General features: G+C 43.6%; 1 protein-coding gene across 5 annotated transcripts in view; it reads left to right on the forward strand.

Annotated features, from left to right (window-relative positions):
• Spen (spen family transcriptional repressor) overlaps nucleotides 1-22,254 on the forward strand; it is a 77,286-nt gene that overhangs the window by 35,794 nt on the left and 19,238 nt on the right. For 4 of the 5 annotated variants that reach the window (XM_057783573.1, XM_057783569.1, XM_057783570.1 and 1 more), the window contains exons 4-9: nucleotides 7,928-8,088; nucleotides 10,085-10,285; nucleotides 14,658-14,809; nucleotides 17,909-18,034; nucleotides 18,416-18,529; nucleotides 21,562-21,675. In XM_057783573.1, the coding sequence (XP_057639556.1) occupies nucleotides 7,928-8,088; nucleotides 10,085-10,285; nucleotides 14,658-14,809; nucleotides 17,909-18,034; nucleotides 18,416-18,529; nucleotides 21,562-21,675 (868 nt within the window). The remainder of the gene's footprint in view (nucleotides 1-7,927; nucleotides 8,089-10,084; nucleotides 10,286-14,657; nucleotides 14,810-17,908; nucleotides 18,035-18,415; nucleotides 18,530-21,561; nucleotides 21,676-22,254) is intronic. The other variant, XM_057783571.1, reaches the window with a different exon arrangement.

Consider the following 22,254-nt stretch of genomic DNA (forward strand, 5'->3'; position numbering starts at 1 on the left):
AGGCAGAGTAATTTTTTTAAAAAAAAACAGAGAGTGATTGGTGTCAGACTCTGGTCTCACATGTACATATAAGAGTACATGTTCACATAAATGACATAAAAATTCTTAGTCAAGGGATTTGAGTGCTCAGTACAGCTCACCAGGAAATGGCAAAGTATTCTTTATATTAATGAAATCATAGGCTTTTTTTTTTTTTTTTTTTTTTGCTATTAATGAAACAGTGGATCCAGCACTTTGGTGCCAGCACTTGTACTGTGTGCTTGTGTGCTTATAGACATGTATGCTATGTATGTGTGCACAGAGGTCAGAAGATAACTTATGCGAGTTGATTTTCTGTACTGTAAGTAAGTGAAGCTGGATTTTCTTGAACCTCCAGCTTCCAAATGATGACAAGGAGACTTACTAAGTTTGAAAGCTGGGCCTTAGCTTAGGCTTGTTCCTAACTAGCTCCCATAACTTAAATATATCTATGTTCTGCCACATGGCTTGTTACCTTTGCTCAGTATGTGTCCGATTTTCTTCATGTCTAGCTGGTGAATTCCCCACCTCAGATTCTTACCCCAAGTGCCTCTCTCTCCCTGGAAGTCCCACCTATTTCTTCCTGCCTAGCTATTGGGCCATTAAGCTGTTTAGTAAACCAATCAGAAGGTACCTTGACAGAGACACATCTTCACAGTGTACAAAAAGATTATCCCACAACATACAGGGGCCCAGGGATTGAACCTGGATCATCAGACTTGGTGGTAGGTGCCCTTACCCAAGAAGCTATTTCAAAGGCCCTTTACAACTCTTTTTCTTTTAATTCCCAATTCTTCTGTTAGCTCCTAGGGACTAGCATTTTACCTCTGCCACCGTGTTCTCTGACCCTCCCACCCAAGGCCTCACACATGAGGCATGCACTCCACCACTGATAAATTGCCAGCATAGGTACCCTTAGATGTGTTCAGTATATGGGCCACGCATTTATTCTTTTCATCCAGCGCATTTCACTCATCCCTTTGTAAGGCCGAGCAATACTTTGTTTAGTTGTCTGGGGACAAGATCTTGGTGGGTAGGCCAGACTGGTCTCGGACTTGCAATCCTTTTGCCTCAAACACCCTCACCTCCCGTGTTGGAATATTACAGCTGTGCCCTGCTATGAAGATGTTGGTGTGCCTGATTTCCCCAGCACTCTTTCTTGTTTCCTCTCTTTGATACGATTTTAGTCAGACCTGGGTTGTGGGGGAGGTTAAAAGGGAAAGTTCAGTGTTTCAACCTGCCTAGGTACATAGGAAGTTCAAGGCCAGCCTGGGCAGTTATCTCAAAAAGGTGTAAGAGGATGGGGTAAAGACTTAGTAGCAGAATGTCCCACAGTGTGCAGCAGCCCTGAGCTCAAGGGTCAGCGCTTGAGCACCCGGAGAAGGGGAGCATTTTATTTCATTTTATTGTCTTTTGTGGCTAGAGATTAAAATCAGGGTCAAGTGCTCTATTGCTGAGCTGCCTTGTAGTCAGCTTCTTCTATTAGTTCATTGTTTATTATTCAGCACGGTGTGATGAACTATTCCTATACTTTACATGACTCCCACAGATAATCATAAGCATAAAAAATTTGGCTGCAGCAATCACTGCGTTCTGAAGAATGAAGTCATAGTTAACGTTTTGTGAGTACTAAGTACACAGTCTTAAAGCAGCATTTTCTGCTAAAATCAGGCTTTTTTGCGGGGGTGGGGTGGGGAGAAGGGTTCTTTCAAGACAGGGTTTCTCTGAGTAGCTCTGGCTGTCTTAGAACTTACTCTGTAGACCAGGCTGGCCTCAAAGTCAGCGAACGTGCCAGTGTTGAATTAAAGGTATGGACTACCACACTCGGCAAGGGGGGTTTGCTGTACAGCCACAGCTGACAGATAAACCTTCCATGATCCCTTAAACCCCCCAGCCATCAGTCCACACTCTAAACCAGCGCCATTTCCTCAGCAGCACTAACTGTCACTTGATACTAAACTAGCTTGTCCCTCTCTGTGGGATTAAAGGCATGCGCTACCACCGCCTGGCAAACCAGGCACTCTTTAAAAAGAGTTTTTGGGCTCGGATGCATGCAGTGTAGTGGTGTAGTACTTGCCTAGCATGTGTGAGAGAGGAGCCCGGGGTCTATCCCCAGCACCCGCTAAAAACAAAACCTTAGACCTAATATAAATTGTTGCTGTTTGTTTCTGTCAGCAGGAATTATTGCTGGGTAGGTGTTTGTTTTCTGCCTCTAGCTCTGCCTGACAGACAGCTGTGCTCTCCTGTGAATTCTCCTCTGCAAACTTAGTCACTGTTCTTTGTCAGATAGCTCTCGTCTCTGGTTCCCTGATAGAGTAAGACTTGAATGCAGAGCTCACTCCCAGGGCTTTCATCCCCACCCCTCAGGCCTTCTTGCTGCTTTGTGTTCTCCCCTGCTCTGGGTGACAGCTGGGCGTCCCAGCTGACTCAGGACAGCCGTCTTTTCCAGGAAATTTACCCTTGAGATGAGGCAGCTGCTCACATCCTTAGGAAACAAAGGGAACTCTTCTTATTTTGTAAGTTGCCTGGGGAGGAGTAAATAAGAGAAAGCTCTATTTTAGTCATCTGAAGTGTCCAGTTCTGTGGTGTGAGTGTTCTGTATTATTGTGCAGTTCTGTGGTGTGAGTGTTCTGTATTAGTGTGCAGTTCTGTGGTGTGAGTGTTCTGTATTAGTGTGCAGTTCTGTGGTGTGCAGCTGTCGCCGGAACTTTCCTAACTCTCCAAACTGAAATATTAAAAAACTTTAGATTTATTTATTTTATCTTATGTGAGTGCATCTTGCCTTCATGTGCCTGCACACCTGTGTGCTTGGTACTCAGGGAAGTCAGAAGAAAAGATTGAATCCCCTGGAGCTAAATTATGGATGATTGTGTGCCATCATGTGGATACTGGGAATTGTACCCAGGCTAGGTTCTCTACAAGAACGAGTGCCCCCCCCCCCCAGACGTGGTTTCTCTATGTAGTGCTCACTGTTCTGGAATTTACTCTGTAGATAGACTGACCTTTAACTCACAGAGATCCTGTCTCTGTCTTCCAAGTGCTGGGATCAAAAACTTGTACTAGAATAAGCACGTGCTCTTAACTGCTGAGCCACCTGTCCAGCCCTCCAAACTGAAATTTTACTGTAGCACCTATTAAAAGAAAATTCTTGGGCTGGGGTGCAGTGCAAGTATGAGGATCTGAGTTAAGATTCCCAGTGCCCATGTAAAACACTGGTGAATGTGGAGACAGGAGCATCCCTGGGGTTTGCTGGCCAGCTGCTCTAGCTGAAACAGCCTAGCTTCAGTGAGAGACCCCTGCTTTAAAAAATAAGTAGACAGCAACTGAGGAAGGCACACAATATCAGTCTCCACACATGTAGGTTCATGTGGATGCACGTGTGTAAACACACACACGATCTCCCACTTGTTCTTCCCTCAGCTGCTGGAATCAACTATTCTGTTCTCTGCCTATGACTTTGGCTACTTTGATTATCTAATATGGAATCATAGCTGTGCTTTTTTTTTTTTTTTTTGGTTTTTCGAGACAGGGTTTCTCTGTGGTTTTGGAGCCTGTCCTGGAAATAGCTCTTGTAGACCAGGCTGGCCTCGAATTCACAGAGATCCACCTGCCTCTGCCTCCCAAGTGCTGGGATTAAAGGCGTGCGCCACCACCGCCCGGCCATAGCTGTGCTTTTGTGACTGACTTTTTTCACTTAGCACAGTGTCTTCCAAATTCTTCATATCCCAAGATGTGTCGGGCTGAGTAACAGCAGTATTGCATGTGCCCGATCTATGCTACATTTTGTGCATCCATTCAGCTGTCTTGCCCTTCTTTTTAGTTCCCACCCTTTGACTGCAGAATGTGCTGAGGGTGGGTTATACAGATACCCATGAGTCTCTGTTCCAAGTTTTGGGGAGAACTGCCATATACTTTCTCCAGTGACTGTGTGGTTTCGTCCATCCAACACCTGCACAAAAGGCTCCAGAAGTAGAGTGCTGTAGCCCAGGCTGGTCTTGAACTCTTCACCTTCCTGTTTCAGCCTTTCCAAGTGTTGGGAGCCACACGTGTGGTGACTCACACCTGCAAATCCAGACCTGGAGAGGTTGAGCCTGGAGAATTGCTACAAGTTTGAGGCCAGCACGGGCTCCATGAGTGAATATCATCCAAATGGATAAGAAGCAACATGGAATGGAAACAGGGTCTGATTCTATAGTCTAGACTGGCCTCGAGCTATCCCACCTAGATCATCTGATCCTCTTCAGGTCTCCCAGATGCCAGCAGCACAGCCTTCATTACCAGTTCATTGTACTGCATGCTTTTGATTTCCATCCCCGTGCTCAGTGCTTTGGCCATTTTGGGACACCGTGCCCCCCACCCCTCATTGTTGAGTTGCATCATTTTAAAAGATAAATTAAAAATATTCATTCAGAGGCTGTATTAGGGCTCTCTAGAGTGGCAGAATTTACAGAATGAATCTCTCTCTTTGTGTGTGTGTGTGTGAGAGAGAGAGAGAGAGAGAGAGAGAGAGAGAGAGAGAGATCGCGATCGCTGAGTTCAAGGCCAGCGTGGTCTACAGAGTTATTTCCTGGACAGCCAGAACTCCACAGAGAAACCTGTTTTGTAAAACCAAAGCAATAATGATGATGCTTTGGTGAGGAAATAAAACCCATTACCTCAAATTCCTAGTCAAAATGAGGAAAAGCTGACTGTAGCGTTCATATTAAAATGATTGGAGTGGTTTTCATCCATGCCATCTTTTGTTAGTGGTTACAGTGCTATGTATTTCGATTATTATTTGTTTCACAATTAAAAAATAATGCCACCTGCAAGCTAGGAGTGGTGGTGCACACATTGGGGGTGGAGCAGAGGTAGGTGGATCCCTGAGTTTGAGGCCAGCCTGGTCTCCAGAGTGAGTTTCAGGACAGCTAGGCTACCTTGTCTCGAAAAATAAAATTAGCTGCAGAATTCTTTGGCCTTGGTATTGATAGAAAGAAAAACTCTACATTTTACTTTTTCCTGTAATCAACTGATGCTAGCAAAATTTGAAACCTAGCTTCCACTTCAGTCTAGTTTTAGAAGTTGGCATTATGGAAGGAAAACAAGACTCCTGAGAACGTCTTTGTCCACACACTTTGACATGTTCATATACATCACGCACGCACACACACAAGATAAGTGTAATTAAACAATATACTCTGCCCTTGGCTAGAGATTCTAATGTGATTCTGATGTGGAGAGATCATTAGTGCTGTTGGGGTTGGAAAGTTATGAAAAGGAGCACTAGAAAAATGCCAGGTATGATGGTCCACGTCTGTATTCACAGCACTCGTGCGGTGGAGGCAGGAGGATTAGGAGTTATCCCTAGCCACACAAAGAGTTTGAAGTCGGCATGGATTATATGAGACCCTGTCTCAAAAAAGGAGCTTAATACTGGGTTTAATGCTGTGTACCTGCATCCCAGTACTTTACCTAGCCGGGGGATCATAAATTACAGTCTGTCCTGCACTGTATGAAGAAACCCTGTCTCAGAAAAAATGAGGGGTGTCTGTCTTGGTGGAGTGGTGAGAGGGGTCTGTTGTAGGTGGCTTTTGTTCATCCTGGCTGCCCAGAACCGAAATAATCACACAGAAACTGTATTAAATTAAATCACTACCTGGCCCATTACCTCTAGCTTCTTATTGCCTAACTCTTACATATTAATTTAACCCATTTTTGTTTATTTGTGTATCGCCACATAACTGTGGCTTACTGGCTAAAGTCCCGTCTGGCTCTGGTGGGGCTTCTCTCTGATTCAGCCTTCTCTCTCCTAGCATTCAGCCCAGTCTTCCCTGCCCAGCTCTATTCCCCTATAGCTCTGCTATAGGCCCAAAGCAGTTCCTTTATTTATCAATGGTAATCACAGCATACAGAGGGGAATCCTATATCAGGGGTCTATCCTGGTACAGTGGTGAGGGGGTCTATCCTGGTGCCGTGGTGAGGGGGGTCTAAACTGGTGCAGTGGTGGTGGGGGTCTATCCTGGTGCAGTGATGAAGGGGGTCTATCCTGGTGCAGTGATGAAGGGGGTCTATCCTGGTACAGTGGTGAGGGGGGGTTATCCTGGTGCAGTGGTGTATTCTGTATATATGATGATTCTTCTGTATCTGAGGAAAACACCAGGGACTGTGGCATGTTTTGAATTGTCAAAGCTTGATCAAATCCACTTAGCACACTTTCCCTCTGATTCAAGCTTATGCATTATATAGAAGAAAGAAATTATTAGCTACCTGATGAGAAGTCATTTAAAATGACTAAGTCAGAGTTGAGCACGGTGGCATACCTTTAATCTCAGCCCATGAGTTCAAGGCCATCTTGGCCTACTTAGTGAGTTCCAGGACTACCAGGGCTATGGAGAGAGAACTGTCTTAAAGAAAGAAAAGAAAAAAATACAAATAAAAAATATTGCTTCATATTATGTCTTTCTTCACCACCTGCAGCCCTGATGGCAGGGTGTCCGTCTGAGGCTGGAGCTGGCCTGAGATTCACTGTCAATCCTCTGCTGTAATTTACCAGCACTTGAGCCATCACGTCTGACAGATTATATCTGTTACGTTATAGCCGGGTGATGGTGGCGCACACCCTTAATCCCAGGACTAGGGAGGCAGAGGCAGGCAGATCTCTGAGTTCAAGACCAGCCTAGTCTACAAGAGCTAGTTCCAGGACAGGCTCCAAAGCTACACAGAGAAACCTTGTCTCAAAAAACAAAAAGATTATATCTGTTAGGTTTTTTGCTGGTTTTGTTTTGTTTTGAGAGAGGGTCTTAAGTTCGTAGCCTTGGCTGGCCTGGATACAACTATTTATGTAGATCAGGCTGGCCTCAAACTCACAGACATCCACTTGCTTCTGCCTTCCGAGTACACGTGCCATGGTATGCCTGTGGATGTAGAGGACAACTTGGCAGTATTGATCCTCTCTTTCTACCATACTGTTCCCCAGTAATGGACTCAGGATATCGGGCAAGGACTTTTTACCCCATTGAGCTGTCTCAGTGGCCCCTTGTCTACATTTCCTTAATGTGGACTTGTATAGAACTTGTTTCCTGGCTGTTTCTAAAGCCAGAATGTAGGGTCTTGTCTATGCTTAGCTAGTGATTTTGTTTAAGGCAGGCTCTTGCTATGTCAATTCTGGCTGGGTAGGTTTGATTTTTCAAGACAGGGTTTCTCTGTGTAACCACCCTGGGTGTCAGGGAACCCTCTCCCTGTAGACCAGGCTGACCTCGAACTCAAAGAGATCTGCCTGCTCCTGTGCCTCCTGAGTGCTGGGATTAAAGGTGTGTGTCACTACCGCCCGACTCATGCATGAAATTCAAAGTATTGTATGCTGTTACCTTGAGGCTGGAGGTAGTGATTTGTCCAAGAAATGTACATGTTTCTGAACCAATATTTAGACAGACCCTTCCCTGTGGCTCCAGAGCTGACAGTCTTCTGTCACAGTTGGCTAGCACTGCCGATGTTCTCAGGGAAGCACACGTACCAGTGTTGCTTTGCTCTTTTGAGGTAAGGTCTTGCTATATAACCCAGGCTAGTCTTGAATTCTCAAATCTTACTGCATATCCTCCAGGGTGTAGGGTTACAGTGCACCTGCTTGCCTTTCAGTAGACGCACTTGACTTGGGAGGGGAAAGTTGAGATCAGTCGTATAAGTTGTAGTTGTTGTTTGGTGGCTTGTGTCGGTAAAAGAGTGTTCTTTTCCTTTCCAACCCCAGGCCAGTGTGAGTTGCCTTCTCCCTCTGAGAACAGAGTGTGACATACACACACACACAGCATGAACTGCAGAACCTCAACCTCAGTGTGGCCATTAGCTAATTGTTGCTGCTGGGTGTTGTTTCTTGTGTTTCTGTTTTACACTAATGCCCCTGGGGCTGCCTTGTGTTTTGCCTTCCTGTCTGCAGTAGTGACTCCAGCAGCACCTCAAGTGATGACTCTCCAGCCAGGTCAGTTCTGTCTGCCGCAGTCCCCGCACCCACTTCCCAGTTGCTTTCGTCTCTTGAAAAAGATGAGCCCCGGAAAAGTTTTGGGATCAAAGTTCAGAATCTTCCAGTACGCTCTACAGGTAAGGTTTTATACGAGTGCGGTATTCTCCCAGTAGTCGAGAGAGTGCATCGCTGATGAGCTAGAATAGGGGACTTGACTTTACGTGTGGTGTTTCTGTGGCTCATTTCGCACGTAATGCCATGAACAAAAACCAGGTGATTGTTACAATTGTATGTGGTTGAGAGTGAACAGCAGGGAAGGCAAGGCATATCTTGCCATTGCCAGAAAGAAGAAAGAGGAGGAAGATGTCAGGCCTTTTGAGGAAACAGGCAGGATCAGCATGGACTGGTCTGCAAGCAGCTGCATGGTTGGCAGCACATTGAGGAAGCTGAGAGGCTTGGGGACAGCAAGCTTAGGACTTTCATGTGTGTTCAAAAAGATGAAAGAAAAAAAGGAAGTTGGGCTTTGGAGTTAGAAAAATAGGCACAGCTGCCCTCTAGTTCAGTTCCCTTGCATACAGAAAGATTGTGTGTCAAATGACATGTTAGTTACAGGCAGTGCATGTAGTAGGAGCTGTGGGTCGCTTCCCGCCACCCGGCTCCTGGCCACCGGCTAGCTTTATACCCGAAATAGCAACACACAAACTGTATTCATTTAAACACTGCCTGGCCCATTATATCTAGCCTCTTCTTGGCTAACTCCATCTTGCTTAACCCATATTTAGTAATCTGTGTAGCAACATGAAGTGGTGTCTTACCGGGAAGATTCTAGTGTACACCCATCTTGGGCTGGAGCTTCATCGCATCTGCCCTGGAGAGGAGCAGCATGGCGCCTGGCTCACTTCCCTTCTTCCCAGCATTCTGTTCTGTCTACCCCACCTACCTAATTTTCTGACCTATCAGGCCAAACAGTTTTTTTTTATTGATTAACCAATGAAACAACAGATTGACAAATGACCTTCCCACATCATTTCCCCCTTTTCTGTTTAAACAAAAAGGAAAGGCTTTCACTTTAACATAGTAAAATTACATATAACAAAACAGTTATCAAGCAAGAATTACAGTTACAATATTTATATCTACTTTATCTTTTATCATAACAATGGAAAACTATAACTATCTATCTATCTATTCTTCAACTCCATCAAGACTCCAGAAGGATATAATATTACCTAAGTAAATGAGAAGTAAGCAACTTACAAAACTCTAGAAATCACAGAGACATTTCGCTGCCTGGACAGTCACCCAAAGTTCCTCTGTACCGTTGGGGCATCCATCTTCGGCCTACAGGCCCATAGTATCCAGAGACATTTCCATGAAGCAGGAAATTTCAAAGGCAGTTCAGTCACTATCTGCTGTGTCCTGTAGAATGTCTCGCAGACTCTTTCATGAATCAGGAACCCCAAAAGATCATCTCATCTTTAGGCAAGTTCAGCAGTCCTCTCTCTGAGGGTTCTCTGTGTCCAGTTTATGCAATAGTCCAGGCAAGAACAGTTTCTTGCCTAAATGGCTATCAAACTCCATAAGGAGCCTCTTCGATGCCCATCGTCCTCTTGAAGTAGATTGGTGCTACCAGGAGCCGGGCGGCGGGAAGTGGCCCACAGCTCCTACTACAAAATGGCGCCAATGTGGGGCGCCAATTGAAGGCGTAAGTCACAATCCCACACCAGTTTGGAATTATGACTATTAGAGAGGTTATTTATTTTAAGGGGGAAAAACTTACAGATCACCGTCCCAGACAACAGCCCTCTGTGCAATCAGGAATGGAGCCTACTCACCGGAAGCGGAGCCAGAAGCCAGAGCGCAAGCAGAGGGAAGTGGCTGCTTTTTTAAAGGGAGAGAGACCACGCCCCAGTGGGCTGGTATCTCAGCAGCTATTGGCTGAAGGAGCAGAAGGAGCTCCCGCAACAAGTGCACACATGTTTACATGTATAAGAATATCATAGACATAGATAAAACATGGTTTGCTTTTGAATAAATATTTTTCTGGATTAAATATTTTGGTTTTGGGGAAATGGTTTGCTATAGATTGTAGTTAACATAAGAAAAATGTCCTTGTTTTGTTTGGCAATGTAGATACAAGCCTTAAAGATGGCCTTTTCCATGAATTTAAGAAGTTTGGCAAGGTGACTTCAGTGCAGATCCACGGGGCCTCTGAGGAGAGGTATGGCCTGGTGTTCTTTCGGCAGCAAGAGGACCAAGAAAAAGCACTGACTGCATCAAAGGGAAAGCTTTTCTTTGGCATGCAGATTGAGGTGACTGCGTGGATAGGGCCAGGTAAGGCTGGGAAGCGGGTTGTGGTCCAGTGTGTGGACTTAATTCAAGTTTCATTTCTTAACTTACTGGCCCAGCGTCTTAGCTTTTAAAAGGTGGCTAAGGTCTTCATGAGGCATACTGAGTTGGTGTGAGTGGGAGCAGTGGTTGTTCTGCTCTGTATGAGAGATGATTTTACCTTAGAGTCTGGAGTGCAGCTTCAGGGCATCTGTGGAGTCAGCCTTCCCTAAAGGATGGCATTGATTGATACCCAAGAAGCAGACTCCGTATTAATATCATTTGAGGAATTCATTTGCATTTTCCCAGCATAACTTAGATATGCTATTCCAGATGACGGGAACTTGAAAGATTGCCGGGCGGTGGTGGCGCACGCCTTTAATCCCAGCACTCGGGAGGCAGAGGCAGGCGGATCTCTGTGAGTTCAAGGCCAGCCTGGTCTACAAGAGCTAGTTCCAGGACAGGCACCAAAAGCTACAGAGAAACCCTGTCTCGAAAAACAAAAACAAAAAAACAAAAAAAAAAAAAAAAGAAAGATTGTTAAAGAATGTGGATTGTCTTGTTACTGAGTTCTAGATCAGAGCTGGGATCCTGGCAGCCTTAGCTAGGCTCAGCTGACAGTCCTAGAGTGAACAGCAGGGGCTCAAAGGTTAAGAGCACTCACTGCCCTTGCAGAGGACCTGGGTTTGTTTGGTTCCTAGTGCTCAACAGCAGGCAACGCACAGCCGCCTGCAGCTCCGGTTGCCTGGAATCTGACACCCTCTCTGGCCTCTGGGTACTCAGGTACACATGGCATACATTCTCATACACAGATGCATAAATAATAAAAGCTCAAAAAGAAAAGAAAAGCAGAGAAAGGAGATACCACATTTATTCAGTGGATATATGAAAAGAACAAACAAAGGAAGTCCCGCGGACACCTGCAGTTTCTCTCCAGGGCCCCGACATGAGGGTCAGAGCTGAAATAGAGGGCAGAAGGTGTGCACAGCTAACAGTCCTGCTGGTTAGCGCCTCCGAGTAAATCCAGGGATGCAGGATGTCCTTTTAGAGCTATGAGGCATGGGTGTGGCCCCTTAGGGACTGAAAGGAAACCCTTTATCCTTTGCACAAGACCCACTGTGGAAGGTTGAAGGCTTAAGCATGTCTCAGGTCAGTGGTGGTGTCTTTCAGAAAACATGTACTGCTTGTTTTAAAAGGACTGTCCCCACCCCTCCCCCAGTAGCTTAACTGACTGAGAATTTGAACACTCATTCAGAAATGCCTAGTTTATACAGACTGTGAGCAGTTTAATAGAGTATTCTTTAGTGGGTTTGTGAGTCTGAGAAAAGTGAACTTTACACTTGGAATAAAATTTATGACTCATTTAAATGGTAAATCTCAGAATATTCATCTTATTTGATAAGAGGGAGCATACTTTCCCTATGAATATGTAGATGGTATTTACATATTAAACCAGCTATAGCACTGGTAGACATGTAAAGTGTGCATGTCTTTCTGATGAAATCTGGGTATACTAGCTGCTGTAAGCACTGCCAATGAGGGTGACTGAGTGAGAAAGGGTTTCCTTTGGTCACAGTTCTGGTGTCCAGGCCCTCGGGCAGGGGAGGTGGCTGCTCATGTGCAGGCACCTGAATGGAGCGGCACCACCCACATGTAGGGTGATCTTCCCACTTCGGTTAACCTGACCTAGAAAACCCTCACAGACATGGTCAGAAATTTGTCTCCATGGTGAGTCTAAATCCTGTCAAGGCGACAGTCAGGATTAAACATCATAACAATTAGAAGGAAATTCTTTTCCCAGAGAATGCCTTCTCTCCCTTTATCAACGGAGGTTCAGGTGTACTGCCCCAAATTATACCCAACTCAGAGCAGCTCATGAGTTCTTTGTTGTTTTCTGGAGACAGGGTCTCACTCTGTAGCACAGGCTAGTCTAGAACTTACTGTGTAGTCTAGATTTACCTTGAACTTAGGGCAGTCTTCCTGCCTCAGCCTCCAGAGTGCTGGGGTTACACGTGGGCATGTGCACAGGTGGCCGGGGTTCTTGTTGGGTTGCTTCAGGACGTGTCAGAACCGCCTGAAGAGTGTCCAGTGTGCACCTAACTTATGCAGTTCTTAAACATCAATCAGTTGTTATGGAGATCTCAGTCAGGGTCAGTGACAGGTGTAGCACTCTGGTCTTTATGCATATAAGGAGAGTTTAAGTTTATTATAGGCCTTTGCCCTTGTTTTTTTTTTTTTTTTTTCCCCCCGAGACAGGGTTTCTCTGTGGTTTTGGAGCCTGTCCTGGAACTAGCTCTTGTAGACCAGGCTGGTCTCGAACTCACAGAGATCCACCTGCCTCTGCCTCCCAAGTGCTGGGATTAAAGGCGTGCGCCACCACTGCCCGGCTTGACCTTGTTATGTAGCACATGGGAACAGGGGTTCTTAGTCATTCTTTTGAGACTAAGTCTTACGTAAACCAGGCCAACCTTAAATCCAACATCTATTGCCTACACTTCCCAAGTTACAGCCGTGTTTCTCCATGCTCAGTTCATCTTTTATTTGTTAATTTTGTTTGTTTAAGGGAAGGTTTCATAGAGCTCAGGCTAGCTTTGAACTTGCTATATAGTTAAGGATAGCCTTAGACTCCTGTTCCTCTTGCCCGTACCTGCTGGGGTTGTAGGAATGTGTCTCCCGTGCCGCCTGGCTTCATGTGTGTGTGTGTGTGTGTGTGTGTGTGTGTGTGTGTGTGTGTGTGTGGTGAGGGGGTGATTGAGCCCAGAGCTTTGTTTGTGCTGCACAGTGCTCTGCTTCTGAGCTGTATCCTTATCCTGTCTACTTATCTTTTTGATGGCTTTGTTTTACATTTTTAACAAGTAGAGAACATGTAGCGCTGAGCTATAATTACCATGAAAACCTTGAATGTCTGTGTCTCCGACAGAATTAATAAATGGAGCTTTAGCAAAGGGCTGGATTAAATTAGAAGTTAAGCCAAGGCTTTTCATCATGAAAAATAGAAACCTTTTGGATATCATTGGGGACCACATAACACCAAAATAGAGAGCTCACAGATGTCACTCTAAACACTTTCCACACAATTATTCTTGTATATAAAGTCTTTTTAAAGTAATTATTTTGCTGGGCGGTGGTGACACATGCCTGTAATCCCAGCACCAGGGAGGCAGAGGCAGGCGGCTCACTGAGTTCAAGGTCATCCTGTTTTACAAAGTGAATTCCTAGACAGCCAGGACTGTTTCACAGAGAAACCTCCCTTGTCTTAACCCCCTCCCCCAAAGTAATTATTTTAGAATTGTATTTGGTTGGTTGTTATACCTGCATATGTCTGTGCACTATGTGTGTGCCTAGTATCCATGGAAGCTAGACACTGTTAGATCCCTTGGAGCTGGATGGGTTTGGGAGCTGCTATGGATGCTGGGTATTGAACCTGGGTCCTCTGCAAAAGCAGCCAGTACTTAACTTCAGAGCCATCTCTCCATCCCCTAAAGTCTTGATTTAAACATTTGAATTAATATTACTGTAGTAAAAATTACTATTAATGTAGTAAACATGAAATGTTGAATATCATTAAGATCTTCAAAGCAAATGAAACTAAACAATGTCCTGGGACTGTTTTCTGCTGAGTTGCAGTTTCCTTTAGATCGTAGAGTATACGTGATTTTTGTTTGTTTGAGATAGGGTTGCCCTATGAAGCCCACAGTTGCCTAGAATTCGTATATGGCACAGGCTGGTCTTGAACTCTCAATTATCCTGTATCTACTTTCTAAGTTCTAGGACTGCAGAGGTGTATCACCATGTATAGCCAAGTTATAATTTCATACTCAGTGTTAAGACCAGAGTGTAAAAGGCACTTATATGTAACCTGAGTCTCTCCCTGGGACCCATGTAGGGGTGACTAGAGAGAACCCACTCACAAAGTTGTCCCCTGACTTCCACACATGCCCATACTCATACGTCATGCACACATACTATAATAATGGATGTCATGGTGGTACATGCCTTTAATCTCAGCACTGAGTACAACTCACAGATACCTGTAAATTCAAGGTAGCTACAACTGCATGGTGAAAGCCTATCTCAAAAATAAAAATAAAATAAAACCCACAAGCAAACAAAAACCTTTCTTGTTAAATTCTCTGAGCAATAGCTTCAGTTTTTGTATGCTCACTTGTTTGTCTGAGACAGTATCTACTGTGCAGCAAGGCTGGTCTTGAACTCTCAGTCCTGGCATCACTGTTTCCTGAGTGCTGAGGTTACAGGCCTGGCCACCAGGCCCAGGATGATACAGTTTGTTATAAGCACATATTTTTTCAAATAAGTAAATCATGTATTAGAGAATGTATTAAAGCACCCTGTTCTATTCTGCCCCATCCACTCACAGAAACAGAAAGTGAAAATGAATTTCGGCCCTTGGATGAAAGGATAGATGAATTCCATCCCAAAGCAACAAGAACTCTTTTTATTGGCAACCTTGAAAAGACGACTACTTACCATGACCTTCGAAACATCTTTCAGCGCTTTGGAGAAATTGTGGTATGCTTCTTCAGTGATAAAAATGCTGTAGGTCTTTGTAGAACATGAGAGCAAGAGAAAGGATATAGATATGTGATATTTAAGGACAAATGAGATATTTCCCCTTTGCTCTATCCCTTTTTCATTTTTAAAGCCCAGTGTCTCATATAGCCCAAGCTTTCCTTGAAATGTGAACCACCATTTTCCTGTTAACATTTTTTACAAGACTCTTGAGAGAGAGAGACAGAGAGAGAGTGCGCATGTGTATACACATTTTGACTACATATATTTCTGTGTACCATGTGTGTACCAGGTACCTTTGGAGTCTACAAGAGGACATTAGACACCCTGGAACTGGAGTTACAGGAGATTGGAAGCTGCCATATGTATATTAGAAACTGAAATCAAGTTATCTATAAGAGCAGCCAGTGCCCATAAATGAATGCCAAGCCATCTCTCCAGCTTCCTGTTTTTTAAAAAATCTGAGACAGTGTCTTGCTGAGTAGTGAAGCAGGCAGGTCTCTGAATTCAAGGGCAGTCTTGTCTACATAGTGAGTTCCCAGGCCAGCTGGGGTTACATAATGTTTGCTTTGTTTTTAATTATCATGTTTAATTGTGTATATGTCTGCGTGTGGATATGTGCATGTGGGCATTATCATGTTTAATTCTGTGCGTGTCTGTGTGTGGATATATGCATATGATCATGTTCAGTTGTGTATATGTCTGTGAATGGATATATGCACGTGAGTATTGATGCCCACTGAGGCCAGAGGTGTTAAGAACCTTTGGAGTTGGAGTTACAGGCAGTTATGAACTGCCCGAAGTGGATGCTGGGAACCGAACTCACGTCCTCTACAGGAGAAGTGCTTGCTCGTAACCACTGAGCTATCTTCCCAGCCAGAGACTCTTGTTTTTAAAGCAGAAACAATACTTTTATAATAATTTCAAGTGGGATTTTAAAACCCCACTTATTTGCTTGGTTTCTTTCTCTCTCTTTTTTTCTTCAGAGAAGTCATGCTGGAGAGATCAATCAGTGCTTCAGAGCACTGACTATTACAGAACACCCAGGTTCCATTTCCTGCACCCACCTGGTGGCTCACAACCACCAGTAACTATAGTTTCAGTGGATCCAGGGCCCTCATCTGGCCTTTGCTAGCATTGCACACACATGGTGCAGACGTACATCCAGGCAAAACACTCATAACACATACAATAAAAATTAGTAAATTAGAAAGTGAGATGTGCTTGTAGCCCACTCTGCCACCGAATGTTGTCCGTAGCCAGAGGTGACTTTGAACTTTTGATAACTCCTGCTGTCCATAGTACTTGGGAATTCTTAGGCATTAAAGAACAGATTCAGGGCTTCGCACCTGCTAGGCACATACTTTGTACCCACCGAACTGCACTTCTACCCCCCCCCCCCACTTTTGTTGGGTTTTGTTTTTTTGTTTGTTTGTTTTTTTTTTTTTTGAGACAAAGTTTCTTTATACTAGACTAGCCTTGAACTTACATAGATCCTCCTACCTCTCCTCCAGAGTTCTGTGATAAGCCAGGCATGTTTTAAATGCCTTTTATTTCTGTATTCTGTAAGACAGAATCTCATTATGTAGCCCCGGCTGACCCAGAGCTCGATGTGCAGACTGAGCTTACTTTAAATTTGTGAGCTCTCTTCTGCCTTTGTCTTGAGTGCTGGGATCACAGATGTCATACCCAGCTCAAGACTGAACAGCAATGAAGAAGCTTTAAGTTTGGATTTTGAGGAGTAAAGACTGTATGATAGTTAACAGCTGTTGTGTGTGTGTGTGTGTTCATTCCATTTCTAGTCCTGTGTGTGTTCTATGCCTCTGTGTGTTGGCCTGTCTCTTGCTCATATTTTGTGCTTGAAGAAAAAGACTATTGTTTTTTAAATGATACAGTGTAGTCCTTTGTTTTGAAACAGGGTCTCTGTGTGGCGGGCCAGCCTTGAACTAGAGCTCCTCTCTTGTCACCTTTCCGAATGTGAGGGCTGTAGGCGTGAGCATGCACACTAATGATCATAGTGATGGATTTAGCACATCTTGAGAACTTGATTTCTTGATTGTTCTTTTCAAGTAGTGGTTTTATGGTTTTGGAGTTTTTCAAGATGGTTTCTTTGTGTAGTCTTGACTGTCTTGGAACCAGCTCTATAGACCAGGCTGACATCCAACTCACAAATATCTACCTTCCTCTGCCTCCCGAGTACTGGGATTAAAAGGCTCTTACCCCCATGCCAGGCTCAGGTAGTGTATTAAGGAGTTTGGTTCTACTTAAGATTTTTGACAGTGCCAAAGTATAGTTAGTCTTTTTTTTAAATCAGGACTGACAGCTTTTCAATAATGACACAGAGACTTCTTTTTAATTATGGAAGCTCGGCTGATAGCTTAGGCTTGTTTTTAACTAGCTCTTCAGCTTAAATCAACACATTTATATTAATTTACTTTCTGTCTCGTGGCTTCATTACCTCATCTCCATAATACCTATCATGCTTGCCCTGTGTCTTCTGGCGTCTCCATTTCTTCTTCCCAGTATCCTCCTCTGACCCCAAAGTCCTGCCTAACTATTGGCAGGTCAGCTTTTTATTAAACCAATCCAGGTGACACATCTTCACAGTGTACCAAAAAGATTATGTCACAGTACCAAAGGTAATTACTTTCTGGTATTCTACCAAGTAGGCAACTTCTCCTTTGTTATTAATTTCCCTTTACCATGGATTTAAATTTTTAAGTTGCAGTACAGTTGCTCTTCTGCCAGGGACCTCATATGGGATGGCTTTCATGATATGTGATCTTTCTCCCACCAGTTTACAGTGTATGCAGACATGATCCAACTAAAGTTACTGGGAACATGACTTGTAGAAAGAAGCGTTATCTATGTGGACTTGGTTTCTTCTGATTTCTTTTTTTTTTTTTTTTTTTTTTTTTTTTTTTTTTTTTTTGTTTTTTCGAGACAGGGTTTCTCTGTGGTTTTGGAGCCTGTCCTGGAACTAGCTCTTGTAGACCAGGCTGGTCTCGAACTCACAGAGATCCGCCTGCCTCTGCCTCCCAAGTGCTGATTTATTTTCTTATTACCATATTGCTAAGTGATGCTGATTGACTCTTGCAGGACATTGACATTAAGAAAGTGAACGGAGTCCCTCAGTATGCCTTCCTGCAGTACTGTGATATTGCCAGTGTGTGTAAGGCTATCAAGAAGATGGATGGAGAGTACCTTGGAAATAACCGCCTCAAGGTATGTGAAGTGCATAACTTACCCTGTTACTGTTTGAATTGCTTTAAGGTTTTGGGGACTTACCTTATTATTTTAGGGCTGCAGAAGGACAGTAAGTGCTAAAGGTAGCCTTCTCTGTGTCCTCATCCTGTCATTGTAGCCTGCCACTCGGGGCCAAGCAGGATTGCCCTGTTGTAAGTTTTGATTGTTGTTTATTACTTATGAACTACTTGCACATTGTTTTGAGCTCAGTGGTAGATGTCAACACGTTTTACCATGTAAGCTGCTGGGTTCAAAAACTAGCGCGACAGACACACACAGTTCAGCATTTTTATAGAAGACTAGTTTTCTGAGAGTGGTAATTGTGATCTATGGTGATAGAATTTTCTCTTTGAATTTCAGCTGGGTTTCGGAAAGAGCATGCCTACAAACTGTGTGTGGCTAGATGGGCTTTCTTCAAACGTGTCTGATCAGTATTTAACACGGCATTTCTGCCGCTACGGGCCTGTGGTAAAGGTAGGCTTTTGCTCTTTACTTTATTTCTTAGTATTTCTTTGTGTTCTGTCCTTCAGTCTCACTTTCTACTGTTGTCCTTTCCTTTCCTTTAATAATTCATATCCTCAAACACTCTTGGCTGGGTCTGCAGAGGTGCACAGTGCTTAAAAACACTTGCTGCTCTCCAGAGGATCCGAGTTCAGTTCTCAGCACGCACGCCAGGTAGTTCGACCCTGCTTGGAACTCCAGCTGCAGAGACCCAACACATTCTTCTGGGCTGTGCAGGCACTTCACATATTGCACACACAGAGATATGCATGCATAAGGTTTTTAAAAATTGAATTTAGATTTATGGTCTGTTGGGCCAGGCTCTAGGCTCAGTGCCTAGCGCTATAAAATAACCAGCAGTAAATAAAGCGCTTTCCCAAATGATACGAGATGCCGGAAAAATCTGGAGCTCCTCATATATAAAGTTAAATAAAATAGGATTTTAAAAAATATTTTGCTTACTCATGACATAGACCTTTCCACCGTCTCTGGTAGTGTCATACAGCTTTTAAAAAATGAAAGTCTCATATAAAAATTTGTCTTTATACTTGTGAACTTTCTGATAAAATAGCTGGAGCCAGAGAGATGGCTCAGTAGGTAAGAGTACTGGCTGCTCTTCTAGAGGGCTTGGGCTTAGTTCTCAGCACCTACAGGCAACTCACAGCTGTCCGTAGTTCCAATTTTAGGAGATCCACCAGATACACATGCATACAAAACATCAATGTGCATAAATTAAAAAATAAAGCATCAAATTAAATACCAGTCTGTTCTGTTGACTAGTGTATACTGCATAGAAATGCTCACATTCAATACCTACCTATTTAGAAAAGCATTAAGAAAATGGGTTTTGAACAACTTCTACAGCTTAAATTTGGTAATTCAAGTTTCATTTATGCTTTTAAAGCTATACATTCTGTAGGTATAAAAGTTTTTATTTTATTTTTGGTTCTTCGAGACAGAGTTTCTCTGTGTAGCTCTGACTATCTTGGAACTTGCTCTGTAGACCAGACTAGCCTTGAACTCAAGATGATCTACCTGCCTCTGCCTCTCAAGTGCTGGGCTTAAAGGCGTGCACCACTACCGCTCGGCTGATAGAAAAGTTTTTAAAAATATATTCCAGTTTATGCCAGGCAGTGGTGGCGCACGCCTTTAATCCCAGTATTCGGGAGGCAGAGGCAGGCAGATCTTTGTGAGTTCGAGGCTAGCCTGGTATGCAGATCGAATTCTAGGACAACTAGGGCTACACTGAGGAATCCTATCTTTGCTGTCCCTGTCTTGAAAACAGAACAAAAATTCCAGTTTAAATTTAAAATGTCTCTTAAGCTTCTATTTTCTTTTTTAAAATAATTTATCTATTTATATTTTAATGTGCATTGATGTTTTGCCTGCATGTATGACTGTGTGAGGATGTCAGATCTTGGAGTTATAGACAGTTGTGAGCTGCCATGTGGGTGCTAGGAATTGAACCCGAGTCCTCTGGAAGAGCAGTCAGTGTGCTCTTAACTGCTGAGCCATCTCTCCAGCCCCAAGCTTCCATTTTCAAATAGCACTGTGATGCCATGACAGCTGTCCCATAGATGTACTTAGTCAAAATAAGTTAATTAAAAAAAAATTGTAGTATACTAGCAAGGTGATTTCTTTTTTAGAAACAGTAGAGTAAGTTGCTAGCGATTTTTTATAATTTTCTCTCATGAAAATTAGTCCAGAGCCAGCAAGATAACTCTGCGGGTAAATGAGTTTGCCACACAATCTGGTAACCTGAGTTTGATTCCCAACACCCACCTAAAGGTGGAGTGAGAGAACCAGCTCCACAAAGATGTCCTCTGATGTCTGCATGTGCTCTGGCATTCCTGTCCACACACATACATCATGCTTGCAGACACACACACTGATAGAAGGGGAAAGTAGTCTAGAGCTGGAGAGGTGGCTAAGAGTATGAGTACCCGAGTTCAAATTCCTAGAGTCCACATCAAAGCCAGATGCACCATCCATGTCTGTAATCCCAGTACTACAGGGAGATAGGAGGCACAGACGGGAGACTACGAGAAGTTCATAGGGCATGAGTCTGGAGTTTGTGGCAGATCAATGACAGTCCATCTCAAGTTGGAAGGCAAGGAAGGACTGGCACCTGAATTTGTCCTTTAAATTTGACACACACGCCAGTCTAGTAGGTGGACATGGTGTCTCATGCCTGTAATCTCAGCATTAGATAGGCTTAGGTAGGAGGGTGTTACACCGTGAAACTCTGTCTGAAATAATAACGTGGGGGAGAGGGAGGGAGAGAGGAATTTATATTCACACCTAAATGTACTAAGTTTTACTCATGCTGTTGCTGAAGATTAAACATTGGGTCTTGCATGTGCTAGATAAGTTCTCTATCACTGAGTTGTATCCCTAGATCAGATTTATGTTTCAGCAGTTATGAATTTAACGTGTTCATGAAGCAGAATTTTTATATGACCAATAAATAGCACACCCACAGATGCAGGGAAAGGATCTTGGGCCCAGTTACATCCTCTTATTATTTTGAGCCTCAAATAGAAGAATGGTCTTAGCAAAATATAGAAAAAGAAGATGTAATATATTGAAAGCCTCAGTACCACGATTCTGTTGTCCTTGGGATATCTGACATGTGTTTACTAAGACAATAGCATGTTTGCATGATCTATGCACACCGAATTTAGTGTGTTTGCTACGACAGTACCATGCATGGTTTCGTGGTCTCTGCACACCTAACTTAGTTTGTCTACCATGCATGATTCCATGATCTTTGCACACCGAACTTAGTGTGTTTGCAAAAACAGTACTGTGTATGGTTCTGTGGTTTATGCACACAGAATTTAGTGTTTCTATTAAGACAAGCCTCTTCTGGAAAAGCCAAGTTTTTCTGGAGTAGTCTAATATGGTACTTTTCCTTAGGAACATCCTTGTGATTTAGGGTTTTTGGGGACTGACATTCACACCAGTAGAAAAAGCTCTTAATTGGTTGTTGTATTTTTTTGCAGGTGGTGTTTGACCGCTTAAAAGGCATGGCTCTGGTTCTCTACAATGAGATTGAGTATGCACAAGCAGCTGTCAAGGAGACCAAGGGCAGGAAAATTGGTGGGAATAAAATTAAGGTGTGCACAGTGACTTTAACAAAAGCCAAAGGCTGTGTGTGGCATATACCTTTAATCCCAGACAGGTCCACAGAGTATGATTTGCCTCAAAAACCAAAACCAAAATCTGTTCAGATTCTACGCAGAGTCTCAAATGTAGGTTGCCAGTGAAGAGAGTGGTTTACCAAACATGGTTTTATTTGTCCTTAGTTTTTAAGGGAAATAATAGGGTATTCTTGCTTGCTATTTGTGTACACAGGTCTTTTATGCCCTTAGCCATAGGCCCTTCCCTAAAGTCCTTTTCAACACACTTCTTTCCCTGGATGCCTGACGCTCTTACCTGTGTTCTTGGTGCAGGGACCCCCTTCCCCATTACAGTGAGTGTCTGTGTGCCAGTGGCACAGTCAGTCAGCTTCCAAAAGTAAGCTACCTGTGACTGTAAGCCTTGTGCGTGTGTGTTTGTGTGTTCATGTTCCTGGTATTGCTTGTTTAAAAACTCACTCTTCATAGTTGTTTGGCATAGTTATGAACTTAAGGACTAATGTCTAGATTAAAGTAAAATAATAGTATTTTGGCAGTAGAACATGTAGCTAGGCAGCC

Source organism: Chionomys nivalis, chromosome 11 (assembly GCF_950005125.1).
Source record: "Chionomys nivalis chromosome 11, mChiNiv1.1, whole genome shotgun sequence".
NCBI lineage: Eukaryota > Metazoa > Chordata > Mammalia > Rodentia > Cricetidae > Chionomys > Chionomys nivalis.